The sequence below is a fragment of the Folsomia candida genome, unplaced genomic scaffold (genome assembly GCF_002217175.1).
Source record: "Folsomia candida strain VU population unplaced genomic scaffold, ASM221717v1 Fcan01_Sc003, whole genome shotgun sequence".
Classification (NCBI taxonomy): Eukaryota; Metazoa; Arthropoda; class Collembola; order Entomobryomorpha; family Isotomidae; genus Folsomia; species Folsomia candida.
In genome coordinates, this window is record NW_019091195.1 from 15,477,546 (window position 1) to 15,500,310 (window position 22,765).

At 42.8% G+C, this 22,765-nt stretch overlaps 2 protein-coding genes across 3 annotated transcripts; both read left to right on the forward strand.

The window, feature by feature from the left end:
* The first annotated feature begins 711 nt into the window (after positions 1 to 711).
* LOC110845933 (membrane-associated guanylate kinase, WW and PDZ domain-containing protein 3) lies at positions 712 to 11,172 on the forward strand. 2 transcript variants are annotated; one of them, XM_035849004.1, is made up of 13 exons: positions 712 to 2,922; positions 4,510 to 4,609; positions 4,690 to 4,923; positions 5,123 to 5,534; positions 5,652 to 6,311; positions 6,510 to 6,767; positions 7,134 to 7,419; positions 7,507 to 8,042; positions 8,254 to 8,696; positions 8,776 to 9,142; positions 9,210 to 9,393; positions 9,553 to 9,712; positions 9,827 to 11,172. In XM_035849004.1, exons 1-13 carry the CDS (start codon positions 2,287 to 2,289, stop codon positions 9,961 to 9,963), a joined length of 4,413 nt encoding a protein of 1,470 aa, XP_035704897.1. In that variant the 5' UTR covers positions 712 to 2,286; the 3' UTR covers positions 9,964 to 11,172. The 2 variants fall into 2 exon arrangements, with proteins under 2 accessions (XP_035704897.1, XP_021948182.1); XM_022092490.2 differs by having other exon boundaries at positions 715 to 2,922; positions 7,498 to 8,042.
* A 161-nt stretch (positions 11,173 to 11,333) lies between these two features.
* Positions 11,334 to 19,179, forward strand: LOC110847458. Its single transcript, XM_022094404.2, has 24 exons — positions 11,334 to 11,462; positions 12,364 to 12,580; positions 12,664 to 12,816; positions 12,881 to 13,068; positions 13,261 to 13,428; positions 13,491 to 13,935; positions 14,073 to 14,212; positions 14,278 to 14,489; positions 14,637 to 14,841; positions 14,918 to 15,162; positions 15,416 to 15,585; positions 15,660 to 15,833; positions 15,907 to 16,107; positions 16,223 to 16,494; positions 16,561 to 16,731; positions 16,799 to 16,989; positions 17,121 to 17,299; positions 17,359 to 17,550; positions 17,620 to 17,785; positions 17,850 to 18,060; positions 18,133 to 18,205; positions 18,429 to 18,596; positions 18,681 to 18,806; positions 18,890 to 19,179. Exons 2-24 carry the CDS (start codon positions 12,437 to 12,439, stop codon positions 18,956 to 18,958), a joined length of 4,263 nt encoding a protein of 1,420 aa, XP_021950096.2. The 5' UTR covers positions 11,334 to 11,462; positions 12,364 to 12,436; the 3' UTR covers positions 18,959 to 19,179.
* Positions 19,180 to 22,765: the final 3,586 nt, after the last annotated feature.

A 22,765-nucleotide genomic window follows, 5' to 3' on the forward strand; every position in this document is an offset into this window, starting at 1 on the left:
TGATCTCTTTTCACTTTTGGCCAATTCCCTTCGCTGTCCTTTCCATCACGAAACGAGGTCAAAATGAAGTCGCATTCTTAATGCTGGTCCCCTACTTGATCCATCCCCCATCCAATCCAGGTGCATGCGGTTATTATCCTGTTGTGATGATTTCCATTCATTTTTACACCAGCCTGAGACGGGCAGGAAGTCGTATACATAAATAATTTTGGTTTTATTGGCTCTCAAAATACTGAAATCTATTTATTGTATACTGCAAATTCTCGCTCCGCTCGCCATTTTTGCCCTTCCCCTTTTCTCATCTCATTCGTGACGCAGGATTTTCATTTTCATTCAGGACACGCAGTTTAAACAAATAAATAGCAAAACGGGAGGAAGTTGATACCAAAAGGCAAGAACCCTTTTCACCCTCGGCTGATGGGAAACTGTGGACCCTGCACGACGCCAACTAGAAGCCAAGTCCAACTCTTTTTCTCAGGATGTATCATCAAGAGGAGAGAGTCTTAAATACATACGAACGCTTGACGGTGGTGGTGCTGGTGCTATCTCATTCCCGATACGACCAAGAAGAAGACGCATTGTTTTGTTACCACTTTTCTCATATAGTCAAGAAAATCAAGGTATACAACATGCATGCAGTACGAAAGATGCGAGTAAAATGATGCCGGGGCTGAAAAAACTTGTTAATATTGCAACTTACTACTGCTATAAGTTGGTCTTAAGCCCGTCCCTCTCGTCGAGAAAATAAGTTGGTCCAATCCACGCTTTTCTGTCATCTTTTTCAAAGTGGTTGCTGGCATATAAAACGAGGTGGTGGACGAAGAAGAAGAAGGGATGGGAAAAAGAGGGGGATGGATGGACGGATGGATAGTAAAATATTATTTGAATTCTTATTCTCATTGTTAAAGTAAAATCGTGCTGGTGTATGTAATACGGTGTCCCCCAGTGTATAGCATCATTTTCTATTACAGGAGAGGGCATAGTGACAATAGGAGTAGTAAAAAATCCGTCGTATTATTATTTTACTGGCCTCTCTCAAATTCAGCCTCCTTTTACTTAGTCACTTTACATAGGAGGCTACACGCAGCTGGGGTGTCAAATAAACTTTAAATTTAAAAATTAAAGCTGTTTGGAGCGAATTTGGTCGGATTTTTGACCAGTGTAAAACTCTTGGGCCCAAGAATTTGGTAATCAAGGAGAGAAAGAGCGAGAGAGAAGAGTGGTCAAGTTTTGTGCGTTTTTTTACTTGAGTGGTTCAGTTCAAGAAAAAGTAACCCAACCAACGACGGATATAATAAATACTTGAATCGAACGTCGAGTTGATGAAATTTGAAGGGAAAAAATGTTGACTCAATTCTGACTAATTAACGATGTGAGGAAGGAATGAATGAGTTTGAAATTCTTAAACTTGGCGTGGTCGTCATGTCATGACGCTAAATTTTCATGATGTAGTGTGCATTGTACTACTTTCCCCTCGACTACCAAATACCTTTTGATTAACACTTGGTTTTTAGCTGTTAAAAAATGTGATACAAAATTTCAATTTTTTCCACAAGTTTGCTCGTGCCAGGAGATGATGGAGGAGGAAAAACTAAGTGTGCCAAAATGCGTGAAGACATGTAAATATATACGAGTGATTTTAAGTGGCGTTTGTTTGTGTGACGGGGAATGGTCATAATTAAAGTGTTTTTGGTGTCGTAATGTCAGTCGACTAATTTTGGTGGAGACGGGTTGACATCGAGTTAGCGTGCTTTGACAATCTCATCATTCTCAGCTCGGTGCACTTATCGAGAAAATCACAATTTTATCAAGGCAAAGGTTATAATCTGAAAAAAACGGAATGGATGGCATTGTCGGGAAAAACACAAGTTTTATTGCCACCAATTACTGAGATATCGTGAAAATGGGATGATTTTAAGATAAAACTGGAGAAGATTCACAAAAAATGACACGTAAATTCTTAATCATGAAAAAGTGGACTTGAAAAGAATCGAATTGCTCAAAAATGTAAGAATTGACCCCGGTTTATTAAATCGAGCTTGATGACTGTGCCTTTTAACACTTGATACACACCTATCGAAGAAGGATATGACAACATAATAATACGACTGAACTATTAATTACACACTTTGATATTAAGAGATAAAAAGTGTCAAGTTTGTCAGAATCCTGACCCTTCCAACAATACATATTTGCTTTATACGTAAACTATTTACCCTTCTTGATTTGGGTGCTAATTCGAGTTATTAAAGTACCCCTAACCACGATAAGAGATCCATATTAATCATGCCCGACACTGGAATCATGTCATCATCGTCGTCGAACCCCGTCCATCACCATCACCACCACCACAACGACAACGGCAACGACGACTACAATGGGAACAATGGTCCAGACTTTTATCCGAGTACTACCTCCTCCCAGTACGGCCGACCACCTCCTCCCCCCGTGAACCATGGGACCACTCCGCTCTCCCGCACGAGCCACGTCCTTCTCCACCACTCCAACAACGACCAGAACAATAACTCGGAGCTGGAAGAGCTTCAAGGTCAACCTCCCCCAATCCGTGGGCCTCCCCCCTCCCGCCCAAACCCCAATAGAGACTTATTCGAAGAAATCCGAAATGGGGGAGGTCACTGGAGTCAACTTCTTCGTCAAGTCTTCCTACGACTGCCACCACCTCCGCCGCCTCCGCCCCCACAGTCACAAGATTTAAATAGTACTAGTAGCATTGCCAAAGAAAGCCGGGTGGAGGGTGACGAGGACGGTGACGATGGGGGCCCACCCCCCCTGGACATTGATGGAGGGTCGGAAAACGGCCAGTTCGCATATGTGGGCGAGGTCACGGGCGAGATAGATGCTTGGATTGATTTCGGCTCCTTGCAAAGTGGTGATATCATCCTGGACGTGCAGGGGCAACAGGTGGGTGACTCGGCTTCCTTCCTTATGAATTTTTTTGTTAGCAAGCAAATAATTTAAGAGAGACTCTAACGCCACATTTTTAAAAGTGTATGCAAATTTTGTGACATGTGTGCGCAAGAAAAATTTAGAGCTCTGCAGATTGACAAAGTATTTAGGCAGATTTCGGTAAACTTTTTTTTACATAAATATTACGGTTACAACGATTGACATGAAGTGGATGGAGAATGAAAAATTAGTATTATTTCACTCCTCCTGAGACGATTCGGCTATTTAAAAAATGCAGATTTATTATTATTATCCTTGTCGTACCACTTTGCATGGTTGGTGGAGTGAATAATAAATATCTACGTATGTGGTGGGTCGTAGAGTAAATATGAGGTTGAGTCACAGGAAGAGAATGTGAAAGTGTTTAAAAATGGCATGCTGCACCTAATGACATGTGACGTGACAGGAAAATATACTGGCTTTTTTCTTTTAATTTTAAAACCTAACACCACAATTTACATCTTTTCTGACTTGTTTATTTACACATTTTTCCGTCTCCCCCCGACCCACCATCGTCATCATCACCGTAAAGATCCGTAAAGTAATACCAACACAATTTAACTACACATTTCGTACGGACGGGAACGGAATCCATAACTTTCTTATTTGTCTCAATCTCGGCTGAATGAAACCGGAGAGGAGATTTACATCCTACTTATTTTTCCACCATTATGTTGAAATGTTTATGTAAAAGATAAATGTAGGGTTACTTTCTTGACTTGTGCATATCCGATTTCCGCAGTTGCTTGTTTATCTACAGATAACGTCTTCACCTCCATGGACACACAGGCATATTTACTTTAGTTTTAATGGCTTTCTTTCTTTGCCAGGACGTGGACTTACATATTATTTTTGCCTCGTCTTCTTCTAGCTGGACTGATTTACTCAGCATCTTGTTCTTCTTAGGAACATTCGTTACTTACGTGTTACAAGTTTTAAACCGCCCCCGTTTTAACGTGTCATACGAGCCTGACCTGTTGATCCCTGACATAATTAATGAACGATCTCTTACACAAATCTTTCGCCCTCTTTGCGAGATAACGCCGTCGCCATCAGCCTTCTTATCGACAACATCGTAAAAATGTGCTACTGTTAAAAAGGTAATAATTATTTTATGGATGGATGGATGGATGGCTGTCCGTCTGAGATCATGAAATCACTTGCAGTTTTGGAATTTAACTCGCTGCTGAAGTTTTCTTCTTGTGTGAGAGAGAGATGATATCGCGTGTTAATGTAAAATGTTGAGCCTGAGCCAAAAAGAGTGCATTCGCATTCTTCTTCTTCTTCTTGGAGTGATTTAGTTAAAAGCAACAGAGCGACCAGAGAGGAACGATTTATCAGATTTCTTCGTTGGCATTTTCTTCAATCTGTGAGTGAGGGGTGCACACATAATAATAATTAACAAGCAGTATAGTTAAGTGGTTCAAGTGATAATACACTTATCACTGGTGTTATCGGGCTAGGAGGAATGTGGACAGTTCTTACTTTAGATAAGTTTTGCGAGAATGAGTTGAATGATAAGCATTCTTTGGGCCTTCTCAGGTTGCTGGGTACACGCAGGCCGACGTCCTTTCCCTGCTCCATCACTGTCTCAGATCAAACCCTGCCAATCACACGACGCATCTCACCGTCGCTCCCAGAGGTTCGTTTCTTTTGCCATATTTCTATGCAACAAGTGCTCCTGGGGCTTATCATTATTTGACATGTTTTTTGACCTCGTAGGAAGTCTGGGTCCCGAATTGAGATCTTATTTGAACACGAGGTTTCAAAAGGGCTCCGTCGACCACGCCTTGCAAGGCGTCGTTCGCGACAATCTCTACCTCCGAACCGTCCCCGTCACGACGAGACCGCCCAGACCCGGCGAAATCAACGATGTAGACTACACTTTCCTGTCCCAGGAGGAGTTCATGGAACTGGAGAGGAACGGGAGTCTGCTCGAGAGTGGGGTTTATGCCGGTAAGTTAATTTGCACAGTGTGTATTTAGTGCTCGTTGGGAGAACGGGGAGCCCACAATTTCGCCCGTAGTGACGACCCCCAAAAAATTGGGGGCACGTCAATCACAATGAAATGGGAAACTAAAGCCCATTTCACGTATTATTTAATTATAATTGTGATTTAACCATTTTCATGGTCTTGTATTTTTTACTATTTCAGGAAATCATTACGGAACTCCGAAACCCTGGGCGAACCGAGCTCGTGAGATGAGTAACCAGTCCTCCATGCTTGCCGGTGGTGGGGTTGGCGGAAATAGCATGAGTATTGTCGGCAGCTCTTTGAACAATTCAGACTCGATGATGATGACGAGCAAGGGGACAATTCTGCCAGGGATGCACCCTTCCTCTGAGGGAAAGCGGAGGCGAAATCGGTCCAATGTCGAAGCCCTGGGCGCAGGGGATGACGCTAATGAAGACCAGCCATCAAATGCAGGTGGTGGCAGTGGAGGTCCTCCCACCGTGCCTCCAATCACCTACTCACCACGCTTCCAACCCCCGGAGGACGAGCTGGGTCCGCTTCCCTCCAACTGGGAGATGGCCTACACGGAGAAGGGCGAGGTCTACTTCATCGAGTAAGCCACACTTGTAACCACGACAGAAGGATTTAAACCACGACACTTTCTGTGTATTTAGCACGATTTTAAGCTTAAAGGATATGGAGTTATTTGTTTAATTTATTTTGCCACTAGTCACAATACGGGAACCTCGCATTGGTTGGATCCTCGTTTATCCCGTGTGCAGAAAATGTCCCTCGAGGAGTGTGACGACAACGAGTTGCCCTTCGGCTGGGAGCGGATCGACGATCCCCACTACGGCACCTACTACATCGACCATGTCAACCGACGAACCCAGTTTGAGAACCCAGTCCTCCAGGCCAAACAAACCACCCCCACGAGCAGCAGTAGCAAAGTAGGACTAACCGACCAACAACTACTTGCCGATGGTCAACAAAGTCAGAGTCGACCCCCACCCGGGGGTAATTTCCCACCCCGATATTCTAGTGCTAACCCTCCCCCACCAAACCCCAAGCCTTCCAATCACAACAATCGACTGTCCATCCCGAGAGGGAAAACACCCGACACAACTCTTGAAAATCATACTCATAGTCATTCCACCCTCATGTCCAATCATAACCCCTCGTCCTCTGCGATACCGAAATTCAGTGGTGGTCTGAGTGGCTTGAAAGTGAAGACGATGGAGCGATCGCCCAACAGATTCTTCACCAGAGATCCGACTCAACTCGTTGGGGAGCGGATTGGAACAATTCTTGTCAAATCGTCGCGTGGGTTAGGCTTCACGATTGTTGGGGGAGACGATGACGACGGGTTGGACGAGTTCCTACAAATCAAGTGAGTCAATTCGCTCTCTCTCGTCATCTCTGTCCGACTTACTTCTGAGGCATCTCATTCACATTTAACGTGCTTGTAAAATGTAAATAAATGTACATCCTGCCCAGTGCGGCAAAATCGGCGGAGCGATAGTGACAAGGGAACTTCAGCCATTTTGTTATGCACAAAAGTTTCAAATTGTCCTGACTATTTTTGCAGATCTGTTGTTCCTGACGGAGCGGCCTGGCGTGACGCAAAGTTAAGAACGGGGGACGTTCTTGTCCGCGTGAATGGGCGCTGTGTTCTGGGCTACACGCATCAGGAGATGGTCTCCATATTTCAGAGCATTTCCCCCGGGGAGGAAGTTCACTTGGAGGTTTGTCGCGGTTATCCGCTCCCTTTCGACCCGTCCGATCCCAACACGGAAATCGTTACAACCATCGCGGTGGAACCATTCAATCCGAATGGAGATAAGAGGTGAATTTCCACTATTCTACTTAAAATTATTAAAAGTCAGCGTAAATTCCTCCAACAATCTGCCAAATTAAGGGCTGGAAGCGACACGAACCTAATTTTCAACCGCACAAACGTTTAAAGGAATTTAAATATAGAATTTTACATTCTGGAGAGTTCAAATTTAAAAGGAACGGTTTGATTTTTGTGCAAAACTATTTCAACAGTAATCACACTAATTCGACAAATTCTACTCAAAGTAGAAAGAGCGTGTTTTACAGCTACATCCTCGTACAAACCAAAATACAGTACTGACTACAACACAATTTTTGCAATAATGCAAACAAGCTGGTGAAAGTATGTTGCATTGACCACGTGTTGCTCAACTAGGTTGGAATGGACGACACGAGCTGCCACACCGGACAGTCTTGCCCATTCCGCCCACTCCCTTCCGGAGCTGTCGGGTGACCGGATCATGGGGGGTGGGGGTGGAGGGTACGGGAAGGCCGGCCGCCCCGCCAGTGTCGACCTACTCGGGGAACGCTCCTCGGACAAAAGGTTCTCGCCGAAACACGTGGGCCGTCCCATGGAGAATGGGACGTTTCTCACGGTGGCCATAAACAAGGGCACGGCCGGCTTTGGGTTCACCATTGCCGACAGTCTCAACGGACAAAAGGTAGAAATAAATACAATTCCCACTGTGACGACGGGAATCTTGACGTTGTTCCCTAACATTGCCACCTGTCCCCCACAGGTAAAAAAGGTTCTGGACTCGACCCACTGCGGCGGTTTGGATGAGGGGGATCGACTCATTGCCATCGACGGAATCGACCTTCGCGGTCTCAGTCATACTCAAGTTGTCCAAATTCTGAAGGACTTTCCGCTGGGGCGCGACGCATCGCTCACGGTCCAACGTGTCCATTCACAAGTCTTCAGCAAGAAGTTCAGCCCCGGTAACAACGACTACTCCGATTCCCGGGTGACGCTGAACAGTGCGGGGATATCTCCACGGAGTAAGACGCCCACAGCGGGAGACTTGGGGAGGAGTCGACCCAGGTTGAGGGACAGTCTACCCGAGAGGTCAAAAACGCCCGTGTTCGTGTTCGATGGTCACTACAATGGCGATGGTGGGGCCGCGATGTACAACGGGAATGGGCCACTCAGTCCGAACAGCATCCATGTCCAAGGTCATCCTGCCGCCCATCCCATGTTGTCGCCCGGAGGAATGGGAAACAGTAACGAGGGGAGGGTCACTCCTGGGGAAGTGGGAGATCTCAACCATCATGCGGCCAACATAAGGTGAGACTTAATTAAGAAGAAGAGACGGATGAAATAGTGAACGTAGCTTTCCTCAGTTTATCCCTGGAAAAATTAAAATCTTTGGGAGACGAAAAGGGCAGAAAATCGACACCATTAAGTCAAACGGAGATGGCAACTACCATTCAGTTTGTTCTCAAAATAAACAGATTTATAAAATCCTTCTATAATTTGCTTGTTCCTTCCGTTTCAGGGACTGGATCGAGATGACGATCGAGCTGCAGAGACGTCAGGAAGGATTTGGTTTTCGCATCGTGGGAGGGACGGAGGAGGGATCGCAAGTGTCCGTGGGTCACATTGTCCCCCGCGGCGCGGCGGCTGTTGACGGTCGTCTCCAAACCAACGACCAGCTCATAGCAGTGGACAGTATTTCCGTCATTGGAGCTTCCCACCATTCCGTGGTCCAACTCATGGCACGAGCCGCGTCGGCACACAGGGTCAGACTGACGGTGCGGAGACCCATCTACGCCGTAAATCCTGTCCCACCGGCCATGGAGATGGGGACCGTGACCACGCCGTCGCATTCTCCTGCGGCAGGATTTCAGACTCCGCTCCACGTTATTCTAAAGAGACAGCCGTCCGAAGGATTTGGTTTCGTCATCATTTCGAGTGCTTCAAAAGCTGGGGCGACGATCGGTATGGACACAAAATGTTAAAATTTATGAACCCTTATCGAGTATGTGAATTTGTACTGAAACATAATTTTTTTCATTAGGTCGCATTGTGGACGGAAGTCCGGCGGACAGGTGTGGTCACCTCAACGTTGGTGATCGCATTTTAGCTGTAAATCAGACCGAAATCTCTCAACTGCATCACTCCCAGGTCGTCCAGCTCATCAAAGATTCCGGCCTCATGCTCACCCTGAGCGTCCTTCCAGTACAAATTGACCCCAACGGCGGAGGGATGCACCATCCGCAGCAGCAGCAGCAACAACAAACCTCCTCACAACTCTCCCCCATCAACCACAACAACATGATGACGACCGACATGGAAAACTTTACGCTGAAGGACAACAATCTAGGCTACGACATGGGGACGGCCTTCATCAATCCGGAAAGTCAACCGGTCCACTTTGGATCCAAGTATGTAAACATCATGCTCAGGAATATCACACTCGTATATTTCGCAATAACAAAATATTTTTCACAGCCACAGTGGTTCCTCGTTCCCCATGGACAGCAATGGGGTTGACCAAGTCTTCTCTGTCCATTTGAGCAGAGGGAATCGTGGCTTTGGTTTCTCCATCCGGGGTGGCAAAGAATTCCAGAATATGCCATTGTTCGTCCTCCGACTGGCAGAGGATGGTCCTGCTGCGGGGGATGGGAGGATGCAGGTATGTCGATAAATATGGAAACAAATAACCTTAAAAATACTTACCAAAAGTTTTGGTGACAAACCACTTCGCATGTGCAGAACTAATCCCTGGGCAAAATAATTTAGCTGAGAACGGTGTTGATGTGATTCTTGAGTAAAATAGGACTTTTCTGTTTAGGTGGGTGACCAAATCTTGCAGATTAATGGGATTAGCACGCACGGGATGACACATTCGCAAGCTATCCATCTAATCAAGACGGGCGGTGCTTCTGTTCACTTGCTCCTTCGAAGGGGCTCTGTTCCAATCCCATATCTCAATCAGATGCCAAATTTCCAAGGTATGACAACGGCGACCGAAAGAAAGCATTTAATTCCTCTTGTTAATCTTGCTTAGACTTGATTCGTATGAAAGTGGCCAATATTGAAAAATGCCCATGTTTTACGTGACCTAGGTGGCGGCGGGGGATTTATCAACGGTCACGAGGAAATCCAATCCGTGTCGAGTAACAACGACCAGCAATTCATGGGACGGTCGGCCTCTCCCATGTTCAGAGATCACCACCATCACGCCTACCCGTCTCAAATGTAATCAATCCTTGCAATTTCCAGAATGAAATTAAGAGGTCAAAGGGCGTGTCGTGACATCTCCGATTACTGAATACGTAGCCATACCTATTACTTAGAATAAACCTGCTGAACTTTTCTTTTATTGTCTAGAAGAATTGCTAATTGCTTACATGTTTTCAGAAGCCGATAAGTTATATGCATAAAGATCTTGCTTTGTGAATTTTCTTATTGTTATTACTTCAAGATAAGGTTGTGAAGGTTATCTTGAGCTAATCAATTTTTGTCAGGTTGGTAGTGATATTATTATGAATGATGATTAATTATGAGACTACTTAAAAAAGAAACTAGGAACTTATTTTCTATCCCCGATATTTTACATGTCACGACATTTCTGTTACATATGTACATACGTCTTTACAAAAACGTTTTATTTTGTAGATTAATTAAATTAAATTAAGTAATACAGAAATTTAATTATCTGTTATTTCAGGAATACTCTTACTTGTTATTGTTAAATGTCTGTGAAAAATGTGAAGTAATAAGTTAACAAGTCTGGAAATTTAATAGTTGGTTAAATTTATATAAAAATAACAATGATGTTAAATCATGAATCGTTTATACACGAATAGAGATTGGCGTGTTGAAAAGGTAGCCGTAGAAAAATTATACGTGGTTTGGAAATATTTTGTCTTACGTGAATCTTGTTTGTTTTTTATTTTCCCAAAATACTGTTATATTTACGTACACATATACTTAACTTTATTAGTGAAAGTTACAAACCTCCACTCTTTCGTTGACATGTCTTTCGCACACTTGTGATTTCGAGATAAGGACAGATTTGGTATGGGTAAGAAACAATGGCAGAATTTATGAGTTACAAAACGAATCATCACGCTGAAAACTGAACCCGTGAACCAATCAGATAATAATTTTACTTAATTAACTGACTACCGATGATACCAAGGAACACATTACATGAAGATGCGGTTAAACACCCGTCTAACCCATTGCTCGGACACAGTTTAAACCCTTTAGAAGGTGACAGGTGACTACTGTGGAATGAGAGTGAAACTATGAAATCCTTCCGTCCTATACTTAACGTACTTATTTAAACGACACATGTAGATACACAAATAATATATGTAGACGTTATTACATACATTGCTGTACTTTTTATACGCCGACTTTTCTATTTTTCCAATAAAAAACAAATACATATCTTAATGCAGAAGAAGAAGAAGAGTGTAACCAATTAATTCAAAGTCCAGGCTTGTTGAGTGACAGGATTTTTCATGGATTTTTGCATGAAACTGGGACGAGTGGAGAGGTGGGAATTTTCTGGTTGGTTGGTGAACAAAGTTGTGAGGGCACTCGAATCTTTGGCCGCCAAGAGAAACTGACTTGTCTTCACTCACTCACTCTTTGTGCTCTTCTCGCTCGCTCGCTCCCTCGATTTGCTGATTTTTTGATCTTTCGTCACAAGTGAGGGTCGTCGTCGTCACCAAAAAGGTCACTCCCTAGGTAAGTGGCATCAACTATTGTCATTTCTTAGCTAATTCGTCATTTCAATTCATTTCATCAATCAAATTTTGAGATTGGACATATTCGATGGAATGAGCTTTTCTTACTGGTCTTCTCTTCGGTGTCAGAGGTTGGTAGTAGATTTTGATGTCATTTGGAAATATTACTTTATTAGTGTGCAAAAAGTGGCGAAGGAGGGTTAAACTCCATGAGCCCATTTACGCCCGCCACACCCCCTCAAAGCCGCTCAGAGTTGCCGCACTAAAATCATCGCCAAACATCGAGTTTTGCTCAGATTTGGATGAAATTTACGTTTTTGTGACCCAAAATAGTTTCTCTATCATATCCAATCGCAAACTGAACTTTCGAATTCTTTCAATACCCTTGTCAAAAAAATTGAGTTTGCGATTGGATATGATAGAGAAACTATTTTGGGTCACAAAAACGTAAATTTCATCCAAATCTGAACAAAACTCGATTCTTGGAGATGATTTTAGTGCGACAACTCTGAGGGTTTTGGCGGCTTTGAGGGGGTGTGGCGGGCGTAAATGGGCTCATGGAGTTTAACCCTCCTTCACTTTTTGCACACTAATAAATAAAGTAATATTTCCAAATGACATCAAAATCTGTGACTGCCACCGTCTGACACCCTACTCCTTAGAAAAGTCAAGTCAAGTAATCTTTTATTCACGTGCCAATAGATATCAAGTCATTACAAGTTAGTCCAAATTAATTGGTTTACAAATTAGCTTAGAGAGGTCAATAGTTTTGCTTGTGAATTCTTGGGTGTGATTTATAGTAATTTGTGAATTCTTGGGTGTGATTTATAGTAATTTGTGATTTCTTGGGTGTGCAAAGTAAATTTGGAATTAGATCAATAGTTTTTTCACTTTATTTTCAGTTTAACCTGTTGCTTACCTGTCTTCACGGGTTCAAAGGTTGAGTGAGTTGCGATCTTGGCGAAAACCAAGATAATGACCACCCTGGCCGAAATCTCCTCCAAGGTCAAGGCGACCTGCTGTCTCCCTGACAGGGTCGTCCAATACGTGACACCAGTGGAGGAATATGACCCCGAGTGGGACGAATACTTGGAGAAATTAAAAGAAGGCTCGGGCCCGGTGAGTAAATAGTTATAAATTAATTTATCACTACAAAAAAGTTATGGCAAGCTTGAATTTTATTTAATCCTTATTTTAATCAGGCGATAACATTTCTTCACTCGGAGTTACAAAAAAGAGCAAAAATCGAAACAGGTGTAAAAAGTGTTGAATATTTGCGAAAACTTTTTAAGCGGACATACCTCATCTCCAAAAAGGTCAATGAGAGTCTGACCAGTGAAAAGAGTACGATTGTGGTAAGAAAAAAGTTACAATTACGCATACAAACCTATTTTCTGTAAAATCGTGCATTTCTCTCAGCTCCTTCGAACTCTCTTCGGCCTCGCTCAAGGTCAATGGTCGCTTCCATCGCAGATCATGGAAGACATGATGGGATGCCTCATTTCGGCCATTCGAAACATCACTTCCTCCGTTTTGGCACAGTATTTGTTCAAACATGCCCTCGTCGAGATGAAGAATGCTGACCGGTCTGACAGTTTGAGTAGTCGGTGAGTGCAAGAGATACATAAAGTGTAATAAGAAAATTATGTACAAGAGAGAGAGATCGAGCGTTATGCGTAGGACCTGAGTATTAAGGCGATCAGTTTAAGATATATTTGAGTCTATGCGTTTTTTGTGTGTTTGGGTGACTTGACGAGTATGTAGCCGTGTAGAATTTTTAAATATATATATTATTGCAGCTGGACTGAAATCTTTATCCGATTTGTTGCCGTGCTTGGGGAGAGAGGTGAAATCCCACATGAGTCGGATATCATTGATGGAAAACAAATGAAGAAAAATGTTGTTGAAGAGATTTGCCGGATGGATTGGTCCAGGCCGGTCTTTCAGTCGTACTTGACGGTGTTGGAGTAAGAACACTAAATAAAGGACTTGGCTTAGAAGTTTGAAATTAATTCAATCTCGTATCTAGGGGAATAGTGGGGATTGATGGATCTGAGGTGGACAGCATCTTGGAGAAATTTAGCTCCACCCTGCGCACCATGCCACCCACCGTCGTCCATTCGTGTATCGAACAGATCGTCACCATAACGGGCTCCCTCCGCCCCGCTCGCCTCCTGCAAACGTACGACAAGTTCTTCATCTATTTGCAAGAGAAGGAGGAGGCGGAAGAAAAACGAGCCAACAATGACACTTCAGCGAAGCAGGCCAAGAAGGGAAAGAGGAACGTCATCCAGGGTGTCAAACTAGGCATCGTAGCCTGCAATTTTGTCGACGCTTCGAAAAACTGTGATCCCATTGTAAAAGAAATTGTAAAACGGGTCAAGGGGGCCATTTTTGATCATACCCTTGTCATGACGCCATTCATGCTCTCAGTGATTTTGGCCTTTACGAGCGTGGATTATTTGAGAGGGCCGGTAAGAGTTAATAAATAGTGCATATATTTTGTAGTGTGTCTAAAACCAGGAATTAAATTAATTAGTCTCACGAAATGGGAGTGGATAAGATTTATCCAAATTTCATATTGATTGTTAGATGCCTTTTCTTTCTCCAGATTACGGAACCTTTGAAAATCGCCATCCTGAAAAATTTCCACGAATTGAACCTCTGCGATGTTAGCTTATGGTATAAAACTACCATTGGTGATATCCAAGATGACATCATGGAATGTTTCAAATACGTCGTGAAGAATGGGTACCTAGTTCTTAATTAATTACCCTAATTGCATGTTGGCTTTAATTGACCCATAATTTACATAGCACAAAAGCCATGGAGTACATGTCGGACGGATTGAAAGAACTGGGAATTAGTCTCCTCAGCAGTGGGAGCTACCAGTGGAAGTACCCCCTAACTTTCACTCGCTGCAAGGAGCTGGGCACCTTCCTTATCACCACCGTCGTCACGCAAGACAAGGACCAGCTGGGTCCCCTTCTCAAAGACTTGTTGAAACCAAAATCACCGGCGCATATTGGTAAATTAAATCAGTTAGCCCACCAAAACGTATTTATTTAACATAGTTCTTTGGATTAATGTGTTTTTAAGTAAAGTTTGCGTGAATTGATTGATTGATTAATGTTTAACCATGTAATGAGAGTAACAAATTTCCTCTTTTTATCAGATTGTTTGGCACTCTGTCTCACAATTTGTTGCAGAACGCTTATAAATCGCAACTTTCAAGGCCGAATTAGTGAACTGCTCCATCACTTGCCGACAATGTCGGTCGAGTCTGCGTCCGCGATTATGAAATCATTGCTCCCTTCGCTCCAAATGGCACCTACTCTGCTCGATGATTTGATGATTGTCTTGAGAAAGTCGTTTTGGAAGTAAGCTGACTAATTTTGTGTTCAAAATTTAACATAGCAGTCTAAATGCAATATATATAATTGTTCTCAATTCTAGAACTGTCGACCAAGGACGGATCTGTATTGAGATAATTTGTGTAATTTTGAGCAACACACAAATCGTGGGAAGCTCACAATTTGTTCCGGAGGCAGTTGATGATGATTTAATCATGAGCCAGTTGACGCAGACAGCCGCGCGCAACAGTACGAGCGCTGACTTCTCGCCACTTTGTCGAGAAGTTTTAAACTTTGGAAAGCGCTTCTTCCTTTTGGACCATAAAGTTAGGGAGCAGCTCTACCTCGGTGAGGAAAAGTCGTAATTCGCTAGTTAATAATTTGTAATTATTCACGAATATATAAGACTGACAACGATTCAAAATGTATGTCGTGAGCTGAAATATCTTCGATTTGGTGTACAATTTTCGCTTGAAAACAATTGACTACTATTCACATTGCCAAAACTATAATTGAAATCTGTTACATGACCAGTAACTACTGGACGTATTACTGTATGCTAATACAGTAACGACCAAGTTTAAAATGGGCTCTTTTCTAGGCTTGCACCGCGTCGCGAGACGGAATCCAATAGTGAATGACGTAATTTCCGGTCAGCTCCACTCCCATATGGGTCAGTTTTGGAATGACGATACATCCGATTGTAGAATCAATTACCGAGCGCTGTTCGAATTTAAGCCAAATAGTGAAATCTGCAAAGCGATTTTGAAGGTAACTTGATTATCTTGTTTTAATCATTTTTCATATTCGTGTATACCTAACGGTTCGTTTAATTTTATATTAAGGACCAACTCGGCTTCCTCGTCCAGTGCATTGGCTTTGTCCACAATAAAACCACCATCGGCAGGGGCCAATTCTTGGACAGCCTCTCGGACACAACGTTTTTCACCAATTGCAAAGAACTTCTCGCCAAACTCATCAATTTTGCGGGGTCGATTGAAACGAATATTATTGAAATTGTAAGCAAATAAGGAAATTATTTTGGTATAAATTTCAAATTGTGTTAATTATGTATATAAATGTAATATGTAGGTCACGTCCTCTATTATTGGCGAGTCTGGCATTCTAACCGACGACATCATTCGTTTCGTCCGGGACAATATTTGTATTCAAACCATGCAAATGATGGAAGCTTTGATGGAGTTCTTGGCTTTGGTTTCTGAATGGCCCCAAGCGAAGCAGAAAGTTGCCAAGATTTTCAGGAATTACACAGCATTTGGAAAGTACATGAAGGTATTTTGGTCTTTAACCAGGGCGCTTGCTCTTGCAGTACTCATAGTATTCATGCATACGGAGATATATGAGTACGGCTAATATTTTTAACAATGTCGTTGTATAATTGTTACAGGAGAGCGCGCACGCGAAGAAGGGTAAGGGCGGGGGAGGGAAAGGAAAAGGTAAAGGAAAAACAGCAGCAGCTAAGAAAAAGGGAAATACCACAAAAGTTGCCACGCAAGTCGACGATTCGGCGATCGTCGCGTCCGGATCAGACACTGGAACTGCAGCTGTTGCCACCGCATCACCCGCACTTCGGAAGCCCGCACCTACACTGAAACCACCCCGACACGTCCACATTATCAATTTGGACAGCGTGTGTCTAATGCTAAGGGAACTTTACGGGTATATGAGAAATGTGCATAAAACTATCTAAATAAGTTTCAATTTTTGTTGTCTGAAATTTTGCAGACCGAAGGACAAAGCAGATCACTTGAACTCGGTCTGGGGTGACGACGACTTTGAAATGATGCTGCTGGACACGGTCAAAGACAAAGTGGCGAGACTTAAGGGGAAGGAATCCATCCGTGAGAGACAACGTGCTCCGGTGGACACGCTCAATTCGTTGACTTACTTGATCGAGTACGCAAACTATGTATCTACGCCGATTTTGTATAATTATGTCATGCTAATTTGTAATCTAAATTAGGACCATTTGGCAACACGTGGCAGCCAACGAGCGTTCTTGGACAGACAACTTGAACAATGACAGCGATGACGAAGTCATCCCCTCCGAAGGCCCTGAAGTGTTCGAGGCCCGATTGGAAGTTGTGGCCAATGTGATGGACTACTTTTACAATGAGGGCCTCAACATCAGGGTCAAATACTTTAACAAATATAGTACGTAGTAACTTGAAGTTAATTTTGTTTGGCTACCTTATTTACCTGTTTGTAACAGTGTAAATTTTATGAGCTACCAAAGTTAAAGCTAGAGATTGAATTTAAAGTAACATATTTCATCCCTGATGTAGTGCAAGGGACTCCCCGTGACGATGAGGAATTCTGTGGAGCCATGTTCGAGGAATGGTTGAAGATTTTGAGCATGGCGACCTCCGTGCATGACGGACTCCGCTCGAAGGCCAACATCTTCCTCTTTAGCATCCTTCATTCCGTGTGCAAATCGATCGATGTTATCAGCGTGCTCGAAAAGGTTGAAATATATATATCTTTTAATCAATTTGTCACATCTCGACTTAATATTGACTCTAGGTTCACAACTGGTGCTGGACACACTTTAAGACAAATACTTCCGACCAAGAGGCGTCCCCACAATTGCTCGACGTTGGTGTTTCTACTTTTCTGACGTGCAACGTAAAGTGCCACGAGTACTCGTCCGAGACAAAGGGAAATGCCTTAAAGTTGGCGAAAGCTGTGCCATTAACGCTGGGAAATATGGACTCGGTTCGTTTTTAGAGAACGTTAGTAACAATCATTATACATTTGCTTTATCTTTGGTGTTAATTTTTGAAGGATGCTGATCCTACAACACCCGCTCGAAGCTTGTTCTCTTGGTTCGTGACAACAGAAACATCGCCAACTTTGCTGATGTGTCTCGCCACCTATGCAGAGAAGCAGATCTCCATTTTGAACACAGTCCTCGGCCGGTTGAAAGCACATCGACTATATTTGGGAAATGGTAAACTTTTTTTGACAATTTCCATCATGTAAATTGTCTAATCAAATTTTTGGTTATGATTAAGATCGAAGCGTCGAAATTCGTGACAAATCTTTTGAAATGATTCAATGCCTGCGTCGAATCATTCGAGAGTTGGTGGTCAGTAAGTTCGATGCGGGACCTTGCGTCGCCGTTATGCTCAAACTAGTCGCCAGCTATTACAGCGTCCTCTCCAGCTTTGCGGAACACTTAATTGATGTGAATCGATACGTTTCGCATTCCGCCCATATTCGTGGGTGGGTGGGACAACTCGAATTAAATATATTTTTGTATACACATTGAATTAATAACTATTGTAATTTATGCAGATTCAAAACGATCGTGACGGATCTCGGACAGGATATGAAGCCAAAGATTGAAACGATGATAGAATATGTCGAGGTATCAATCAAACATCATAATTCACACTAATCTTGTAAGCTTTGTAAGTTCCTTTGTATGCGCCTCTCGCCAATCCGTATTGCAGTTTGTCCACCCATCTCAAAGAACTTACACTATTGACAACGCTACACAGTTAACTTGAATGTTTAATACTTCAAGTGTTTCATCCTTGTCTTGAGGCGGATATGCATAGATTCTTTGCAACCTTTTGATTATCTTTCAGCGTGTACAACGCAGCAAAATTGAGACTGCCACGGCTGGAAAAAAGTCGACCAGACTTCCTGCCTATTTGCGGGCCCAACTTTCCAGGGATACCAAACTCGTGCCAAATTTGGTGTACCACGTCGAAAGATTCGACCAATTTGTTATAGCCCTCTCAAAGAAAGTGAAGGTATAACTAATTAAACATTAGTTTGCTGTTTAAATTTGTCCTGTTAACTTAAATATTTCTATTTTGTATTCAATCCTTGTCCAGATTGACATGCTCGTCGGCATGAAACTCAGCACAGCTCGCGACTTCCGGATTGAGGCGAGAACTTTCAAGGCAGCATTTGCCTCCCCAGAAGATCAAGATGAAACTGCTGGTGACACAACTCGTCCGGTATGTACATATTTTCATCCCCAGATTTCGTAAATTATGCATGCATTTTTAATCTCACAATTCTATTCTACTTATTATCTCAGGGGACTTCAGCCTCTATGGTGCGAAAGAGTGGGAAATCTGGTGCGACTCTGAGTCGGAAGAGGAAGTAGAACCGAACACAATACTCAATTTGAACTACATTTATTATTACCATTCCTTTTGTACGTCTATTCTATTATTGGCAGTTTTCATGTTAGATTAATTCCTCGTTCCCACATTTATGAGGTTTCTGTCTCAATTACCGTGTGTAGTGCTTTGTCGGGTAATCAATTGGGAGAGGCGAGATTAAATTTTGATATTAAAATGTAATTTGGCATGCAGTTCATTATTATATTGTGTGCCGTGGCAATGGTACGTACTCGATCCATTCTAATTATTCCTCCCGTCCGTTTTGTACAACTCTGTGATCCGTCCTGAGCAATTGACTCCGTTGTTGTGGCTGAATGAGAGCGAGAGAGAAAGTGGAGAATCGTATCTTAATTGGATCTCAAGTGCGGAGATCTGCTGCGGATCGAAAGAGCGAGAAGTGTAATGGAGCAGAGGAGAGTTTTGTTATTAGGACGACTTGTTGGCTCTGACTTCATGTGACGCCTCTGCTGCTGCTGCTGCATTGTTGTCAAGAGTTGAATTGTGCTGGATGAAAGGCGAGGAAAGGATGATAATGATTTCTCGGATCCAGTTGGGTGGGTGACGAGGGCTAAAAAAGTTTTTTTTCTGACTTTCCAGGAGCGGTTAGGATAAGTTTTGTAGTATTTATCTCGAGGACGTGAAGTTGGAAAGAAAAGTTTATGGAAATGTTGGACGTATTAATTAATTAATTATTTAAAATAAACGTTTGGGACCCACTAACGTCTTGATTTGCACCCACTATGTATAGAAGGAAATTTCACAATCTGACCTCTTGGACCTGTTTTCACTTGTGGGGCTCGAGACCTACACGATTTGTCGCGATTACAGAATTATAGGTGTCTGGATGAGTAGGCTTCACTTTTATGTCCACCTCTACTGCACTTGTCCTTCTCCACCCAGAAAAGGAATCTGTCTCTTGATCTGAAATTCTGCTGGGGTAAAAAGCGTAGAAATTTACGTCGTCGTCATCACCGGCATCCATTCCTCTCCAGTGAGGCCTGCATAAACGATGTGATTAGTTTTGGACCAATTTTTTCCCCATTGAAGAGTGACCTACGGCCCAGGAGAAGAGGTCTCACCCCTTCTGCACAACCCCCAACAACTCACTTTGCGAGCCGTCGCCCTCCTTTTGTTCGCCCACAAGTCACTCAAGTCATTTCAAATATGTTTGGCATTTAATTTTACTCTCTCCCTCGCGTAATGGTTTCGTGTTGGAAGAGAAAGTTGAGGAGAAAGTGAGAGAGCGAGCGAGCGAGTGTCCCACTTCAAGTCCACCATTCCATCCCAGCACTTCCGATGCATTGCCAACATCAAATTGACATTTTTCTCTCTCAATCGACTTTCTCTGGCTGACTGACTGGCGAAATTCGTCCGAATGAGTCAGCCAAAGTGGTGAGAGAGATGCTGATCAAAATGCAGGCCTTGTCTTTCTCTCTCTCCTTATTTTATGCTCCTCTGGTATCGAGAGAATATAATAATATCTCACTTTCTCCACGAGTAGGAAGTCATTTGGGCAAGGGTTTCTTTAGGGCAAAGTGCGATGATTTCACTGGGTTTGCGATTTCACTGCGTTTTCAATGGTTTTTTCAAGAGCCTTGCAACTTAAATTAGACGTGTTATGCAATTTGTGGGTTACCTTTTTCAGGATTTTTTAAACGGGATGTGATTTCACTCATTGTTTAACCGCTTTCTTTCGATTTATTTGCTTGGCGAAGGACTTAGATGTGTACAAATGTATATGTAAATGTGCATTATAAGTTTTTTACACTGCTGTATACGATTTGTTGCTTGGGCTGTTGGCCGCATGGACTTGCTGTTTTTACCCGACTTCTGGAAAGAAAGGAATTACTCGAAGATTTTTGAAACCCTGGCCACCTTCAGTCTGAAATCGGCATGTAGTGTGTACATTTATCTTCCCTGTTTCCCACCAAGTGCTCGCAGCCCGAGATGCGAATGCACAAGAGTAAATTTCATCCGGTTTATTATATTCCGCGATATTAAATATATGATTTTTATACGTTCGGTTCGAGTTGGAAAAATTTGAGCATATATATTTCATCCCGATACATGGATACATAACTAAAAAATACACAGCGATTGCTCATAACTTGGACTACGTATTTCAATCGATATTTAAATTCAATATTTTGAATTCAATTACTATAATATTCGATATATTTATGAAGATTGTGCGTGCCACGTTCATCCAACATTGGTCCCTTGTCCGATCTACAAGCAATCGGACCCTTGTGATCTGGCAGCAACTAGGACTTAGGAAGAGAACGTAGTACGACCCTTTTAACGCCAGACTTTGATGCCCTTTGGACATGTTGTGGGGCCTAATAATGAGTGCAGGGAAAGTTGAATTTGATGCCGGGTTTAATTGGGACTACGATGCTGCGAGGATTTTCAAAATCCGATCAAATTGGATTTTTGGCGACATGAATATGGTTATTTTTGTGGCTTTTTTCCCTTTAAGTGGGTGTGGCAGTCGTTGGAGGGCCCATGGACCTTAACCCTTCTTCGCTTTTCCTATACTCATCTATTACTAACTCTAAATATCTGTGCCCAATGGGCGTCAAAATCTGGTCTGTTATACATACTTATTTATTTACAACGAAGGTCTCATTTTATACTTTTAGCAACACTTTAAACGAGGCAAACTGAGACAACATACTTTCCACACATGCATAATGAACCAGTAGCTAGAGCCTAACGTGACCACCTTGTTACCCTTAATTCGATGCTTATCTGTTATGCAGGGGCTAATTTTAGAGACCAGATTATGAAGGTGTGTCTGCAAATATTAGTCACTGGGTAAATCGCGTATCATGGTGATTAGTGTGTGTGTGTAGCTGTGCAAACGGAGAGAAAGCAGCAAATAGGATTCCCTTTCCCTGCTTATTGAATTAGTCGACAGGCTGGTAAATTGCCATTGGCTTAAAACGGGATGCTTCCCTTTTAACCGTGCACGACCTCGTGAGGAGGAAATATGTGATGCTAATTAGATTTAAAATGAACCAGAGAAAGCTCGGCTCATCATTTCATGCCAGCAAAATTACAAGATGAAGCGAACCTCTCTCTCCCTCGGAGCAAGAGCAGAATCAAAATATTCAATTAGTTTGGCATCAAAGTAACTCAGCTCAACTAGCCGGACTGCTGACTATGTATTAATAACATGAACCACCAGGGTTGCCTTACTATCCCACCAAACGTGAAATAATTCGGGCTCCCGGGAGATGAGGAAATTGGGGTCAAAATGTGAAATTTTGCAGCTTCGCGTGTCCCAAATCAGAATGAATTGCAATTCGCAATTGGGAGAAATTTTTAGTATTTACGAGTAAAGGCCACAGTTTAGAACGCGGTGAAACACTGGCCATGTTCAGGTGGATGAAGTGCCCGCAGTCTGTCAGGACTAGATACATATGCAGCAAGGAGATCGTGGTTGGTGGTTGAATCTCTGCCCAACTTTCTCTCTCTGCTCTCTCTCTGGGTTGAAGCACTTCCTGGTTTCTTCAAAAAAAAAACAATCAGTGTGGATTTTACATGATCAATTTTGTTCGCATACATAATGTTCAATTCTACTCTATTGTACCCTTTGTGCATCGAAGCAGGACTCACTTTTCAATCATAACTCGTAATCTCTACATCCATCCATCCCTCGCTCTCTGTTCTGTTCTGATCGTAATAAAGTAGAATTGATTTCCAGTGAGGAAAAGATATCGAATCGAGATTAAATTATTCATCCATGCCAACCTTTCGCCAGATTCGCATTTCATCCTCCCAGA